The sequence below is a fragment of the Hippocampus comes genome, unplaced genomic scaffold (genome assembly GCF_001891065.2).
Source record: "Hippocampus comes isolate QL1 unplaced genomic scaffold, H_comes_QL1_v1.1 scaffold378, whole genome shotgun sequence".
Lineage (NCBI taxonomy): Eukaryota > Metazoa > Chordata > Actinopteri > Syngnathiformes > Syngnathidae > Hippocampus > Hippocampus comes.
Genome location: NW_017806061.1, coordinates 508283 through 513787, shown reverse-complemented (window position 1 = coordinate 513787; position 5505 = coordinate 508283). Strand labels below are relative to the sequence as shown.

The 5505-nt window shown below is 57.5% G+C and overlaps 2 protein-coding genes across 4 annotated transcripts in view; both read right to left on the bottom strand.

Moving 5' to 3' along the window:
• selenos (selenoprotein S) overlaps nt 1–2823 on the bottom strand; it is a 9857-nt gene extending 7034 nt beyond the window's left edge. The window contains exons 1-4 of one of the 3 annotated variants that reach the window (XM_019893262.1): nt 2567–2823; nt 869–988; nt 287–393; nt 112–201 (exon numbers count right to left, since the gene is read on the bottom strand). In XM_019893262.1, the coding sequence (XP_019748821.1) occupies nt 112–201; nt 287–393; nt 869–988; nt 2567–2678 (429 nt within the window). In that variant the 5' untranslated portion in view covers nt 2679–2823. Of the gene's footprint in view, nt 1–111; nt 202–286; nt 394–868; nt 1032–1071; nt 1093–2566 lie in introns of those variants that run through there. The other 2 variants (XM_019893260.1, XM_019893261.1) reach the window with 2 other exon arrangements.
• A 1180-nt stretch (nt 2824–4003) lies between these two features.
• The window catches only part of lrrk1 (leucine-rich repeat kinase 1), a 17422-nt gene continuing 15920 nt past the window's right edge, over nt 4004–5505 (bottom strand). The window contains 2 exon segments of the mRNA XM_019893263.1: nt 4004–4508; nt 5184–5285. Of these exon segments, the coding sequence (XP_019748822.1) occupies nt 4310–4508; nt 5184–5285 (301 nt within the window). The 3' untranslated portion in view covers nt 4004–4309.

The following is a 5505-nucleotide window of genomic DNA, read 5'->3' as shown; positions in this document are numbered from 1 at the left end:
GGGGGGGGGCGTGTGTTAGTGTGGGGCTGGCAGAGTTTTGAAGTTGACGGGTCCTCCTCGGTGTGCCGGAGCCTCTCCCAACTCGCTGCCTCAGGGCGAACACGCGCTTACCCGCAATGGTCCGGAAGCTCCTTTGAAACTCTTCCCCAGCTGCATGCTGTCCCACTCCTCAATCTTCTGCCTCCTCTTCTCCTCCTCTTGCTAACGCGCACGTCAATGCCAAGAAAAGCCCGGTGAGGAAGGCGTCGGACGGCCGATTTCACGCGAGCGAGCCGGCGGGCTTCACCTGCTTGCGTTTCTCCCTGAAGACGGCCGCCTTGGCGTCCTGCTCCCGCTGCATCCTCCTCCGAGACGCCTCCATGGCCTCCTGCCTCCTCACCACCGCCTCGGCATCTTCACATCAGCGTCAGCGTCGGAAACAAAGATAGGAGCCGCGGCTCGGCCCGTCGTTTGGCGAGCTCAAGCTTGAGACGTGAGCGCAAAGGGAATCAATCGCAGCCGGCGTACTTGCGACAAGGAAAAGCGGTCGCCCTGAAAGCGGCCCGCTGGCTTGGTGCTACCCTGACCGCAACATGTCGCGGGCGTGCTCAAGTCGCCTTCGGCGGGCGGGGGCAATTTTGCAAGCCTTCAAGTCGGGGATATGTCAACACAAAGCCGACGAGCTCGCAGGCACATAGTCTTCATCTTCTACTTTTTCCGGGATGGCTCGAAAAAATGATTGCGTTTTTCGTTTTGGTGCATCTTGTACCACGACGGAAGGCCCGTCGACATCCCGGCCCGATTTGCACTTGTGACGTTTGAGGGGCGCGCCGGAAGGTAGAAACCCGCAACAAAGCGAACGCGACGACGTCGACTGCGAGCGAGTAACCTTGCGGCGCGGAGGCGGGATGGGGCCTGGTCCTCCTGTTGGCCAAGTAGACGAGCAGCGCCAGGAGGGCCGCCAGCGCCGGCAGCAGGTAGCGGCCGTGCGTCCACACCAGCTCCCCGGCTGAAATCAGGCAAACCAAACACGGACCTTCTGTGCAACGTTTCTCCTTTTCACGCCCGTGACGTCACGGGATCCCGTCGCGCCGACATGGCAAAGCGAGCGCGGTGCGGTCCGAACGGAAACCAGTGATCCCACCGTCCGATGTCTCTGACGACACGGAGGGTCACTCTGGATTTGGCGGGGGTTTTTTTTTTTTTTTTGTCTTCTTCTTCTTCTCCCAAAATACAGATCGGGCTGGCTGCACATCTTGAGACCGCACTCGAGCTAAGAAGTGAAGGAAATCATGAGCGGGAAAGTTCACAGGTGAAGCAACCTGGGGCTGCAGCTAACCATTTAAGAATCAATTCAGCCATTGATGTTTCCCCCCCCCCCCCCCATGAATCGACGAATCTGATCAAACAAAACATTTCAGGACAGGGTTTCGAATGGACAGAAGCAAAAGTGCACCAACGCAAACGAATGACGATTGACTTCCTGGTTTCAATCAGCAACTTTGGTTTGCCAAAGTCAAAGAAGATGTTTGCAAACGTCATCCTCTCCAAGTTGACTGGTGGGAGGCGGAAATTCGGAGAAATCGGACAATTTCAAGTGAAACCAAGTTTGGAAACGATCGATGGTGATCCAAAAAGCTCGCCAGATAATTGGATCAGCGACTAAGCGTCGATAAATCGCTTCCACGTTCGACCTGGAAATGCAACAAACGTCGCCCATGACGGCGGGTGAGCGTCTTTTGCCGGGATCGGGCCAAAACCAGCACGTTTGCGCATCGGCAACAAGACGGCGCCGTTTTCAGCGGTGGGCAGATCTGGCGGGTCGTTTGTGGGGGGGGGGGGGCGCATTTGTAGTTGCTTTGACATTTATGACCTTTTGAATTTGTGTCTGAAAAAATGTCAGAATTGAAGGCAGGAAGAGGACAATAAAACGAGGATGCAATAAACCAAGCGACGTTGGCTCGTAGGAATTCAGGTTCATTCTTGGGCAGACAACTGGGGGGGGGGCGCAACCCTACGTGTCATCCGTGTCTCCAACAGCCCCGATTCCACCGATCGCGGTGGTTATCGGGCTTCCGCGGAGCTTTCTGACGAGCTCGTCGTTTGAATCGGGTTACGTTGGAGGAGGGAGACACCGAAGACAGGCGGGACGGCGGTCCCCCGTCCCCGAGTTGCACGCCCCAAAATTCATGGCCATTCCTCATGTCGAACAAGAGCGACTTGTCATTTTGACTGTGTCTTGTTTGCTGTTTTGAGTGGCCCAGGAGTCCTGCTTCATGAAGTTGATTTGAGAGGGATCGCCATCGACATTTGTACTTGATTGGGCTCTGCTTAGTGGCGCTTCCAAAGAGCGTTTGGTCAAATAGAGCAAACGAGCTGAATTTGTCTTCTTCATCATCCGGAAGCCAGTCGGGTGCGAGCGAACATGCTAACCGGGCCGACTTGCTCGAGTGCGGTCACTTGTGCGCCGAACGGAAGTTGTGCCGACGACGGCACAGAAGGGTCAACATCGATAAAACAAAAAAAAAAAACAGTCGCCGAGTGTTCCGAGCGCGCCGGTTCGCGTGCGGGACGGCTCTTCGGTTACCCAGGAGGCCGACGGCCGGCAGCTCCCGCGGCGGCCGCTTCGGCTCTTCCGCGTCCACCTCCGGCAGCGCGTCGCCGTTCTCGTCCACGTCCGTAATCTCCACGTCGTCCATGTGGCCGCGAATTGCGCGCCGAATGATCGGGCCCGGCCACAAACGGCGACTTTGAACGACTCCCGATGAAGCGACGAGGACAACCGCCGAGTCGTCGACTCAGCGAGGCCGCGGAAGCTCGAGCGAGCCCGGATGTGCCAGCTTTTCTTCTTCGTCGCGCGGCCTTTGACGTATTGCCGTCTACAGGGGGGGCGGCGCTACCGCATCACATCGCGTCGGGTCCCGTTCACGCGAACGGCCGCGAATTGGAGAAACAAATCAAGACGCATCCTGAGATGGTGCTTCGTTGGACATCGTTTTCAGAAAGATCCAAGAAATCTATTGAGTACAGGGATGACAAATCAAGTCAAAACCGAAAACAGGAAATGAATTCCCAAAATACGTCACGTTGGGCTTCGGGTCACCCGTGTGGAAGGGGGGAGGGGGTCGACGTGAATTTGATTCATATAAGACCAACAGATTCAACGGAACAAAAATGATGTACATGCACCAACAGGAAGAAGAGCACGATCTTTACTACTACGACTACTCTCGCTATCCATCCATCCATTTTCTAATCTGCTTCTCCTCAAGGGTGGCGGGCGTGGCCGGAGCCCATCCCGGCCGTCTTTGGGCAGTCGGCGGCGCACACCCCGAACGGGTTGCCAAACAATCGCGGGGCATAAGCCAACTCAATAGAGTTGCGGCAAAAACGTCCTTTGTTCTTTTCTTGACCAATTCACTTGGTGCAGAAATGTCGAGTTCCTTTTCAAAGGACGGATGGCGCCAGGAGGCAACGCCGCTCGGATAAATGACATCCTTTGAAGTCCGCCCCCGTTTAAAACCCCAGATTGAAACCCCAATTCTACTCTCAAATGGTTTGAAACCCAAACCGCGCTTTAAAAACAACCCGAACTCGAGCCGACATTTTAAGAGTGGAAGGAAAGGCTTTTTCATAACCGTCGCCCCATTGAAAATCCGGGTGACTCCGGAAAGTGCTCCGGGCTCCGTATGCGAATCCCGTCACCCCGGTGATCAAATTGGATTTTTATTGTATTTTTTATTTCTTTTTTTTGCCGGACCGGGACGCGCTTTCTCGCCAGAGGACAGCGACTCGACCGCGATGGGAACCGTCAACGCAAAACGGCCAGTCGGGTTTGAGACTTTGACATTTCGAGAATATGACTGACCCGAAAGGGGAACGGTCCAAAATTCCTCTCGATCGTTGTGCGGGTTCAGATGCGCGACGACGAGAAACTGTCGGTCGTTCGCCCCTCCCCCGACCCGAGAGGCCCAACTTCCTCCCGGAGAGCCGACGGCAGGACCCGCCGGTGCCGAACTACCCCTTTGCCTCCGAGATCACATCCGGTTTTATTTGCAATTGATGCAAAATTCCAGCTGGCTCCAGACTGACGGTGACGAATACACACGCCCGATAGGCTAGCTGTCAGTCATTTCAGTTCAAAAAAAGAAAATAAAAGAACGGACTGCCAACGTTGTTGGGCAGAATAAATCAACAAGTGCCAAAAGCGGCGACGCTCTTTTGAGGACAAAGCAGTGCGGCAATTTGTATTTCAAAAAAAAAGGCATACGCGGCCGGCGAGTCCCCCAAAATGTTGTCCATCCGGTTGGGGCGGCGTCTTCCCGACGGGCTACCTGCGGCGGCGCGCGGCGCTTTCCAGGCGGGCCAGGTCCTCGGCGCTGCGGTAGAAGACGTCGAGGCGCGCGGCGTCCCAGGCGCGCCACACGCAGACGCTGAAAGAAGACGAGGGGGAGGACGACGTCGGGGACCCGCCCCGAAAGCCGCACGCCACCGCGTCCTCGCCCGCCAGCCCCGCCTCCACCAGCGTCCTGCCGAGAAGCAAAGAGACCGCCTTCAGCCGACGGCCGCGCTTCCGAATGCGGAAAGGCTCCGACCGTGGCCTCGAGGGCCTCGAGGGCCGCGGCGGCGCTCGACGGCCGGACGTCGCGACGGTCAACGGGTGGCGGAATCTTTCTCCTTTTTTGAGGCCACGCCGGCATGACGGCCGGCTCGCGTTTGGACGACCCGGCGATGACTTCCGCTACGTAAGCTGGATGAAGGCGCGGATTTGCCTCGCGTCTTCTCGGGCCAAATCCTTCTTGGGCGGAGTCTGATTTGGACTGATTCCGATTGTGTTGGACTTGGCCAGGTCAGACTTTTTGATCGGTTTCGAGGGGTCCGCCGGAGGAGCCGCGAAGCGGTCGTAAAGTTTGGGGAAAACCCCTCTTCCCCGGCTGAAGTACCTTTTCGGACCTTGCGGCATCTGGCCGGAGGTTCCGAAACCTTCCGACCCTTTTGCGCTTCCGCGTCTTTTCTCGCGCTTGCGGCGCTTTGTGCGCCGTCCGCGGTGGGCCGCGGAACTTTCCGTCGTTCCTTTGGTGATTTGGGGTTCTGGCGCGGCGTTTGATTCCGCCACCCGCTGCGGCCGTGACGTCGCGATGCCCCGTCGATTTCGATGGGTCGCGTGGCACAATGGCAGGTTCCGAGCGATCGAGTGGACTGACCCCAAGCAGTGTCCCGAAGGCGGGCTGAGTACGGCGCTGACCCGTCCTCGCATTTGCTCGCCGTGCGGCTCAACTTGGATCAGGAGCACGTCTCCGCCGCGCCTGGCGAGGAAAGGAAATCTCGGCGTGATCGCTTTCAATGGTGGCCGAGAGACGGACCTCGGCGTCCTTTTCGCGCCGCCCCGGGTGTCCCGGGGCCGCGGTCTTTTAACGCGCACCGGTCCAAAGGCCCGTTTGTCAGGTCAGGTTTGTCAAGTCTGCGCGTTCGTTCGCCGCAGCGAGGCTGGCGCGCGAATTTCCGGTTGCTCCAAAGTAGCAAGTG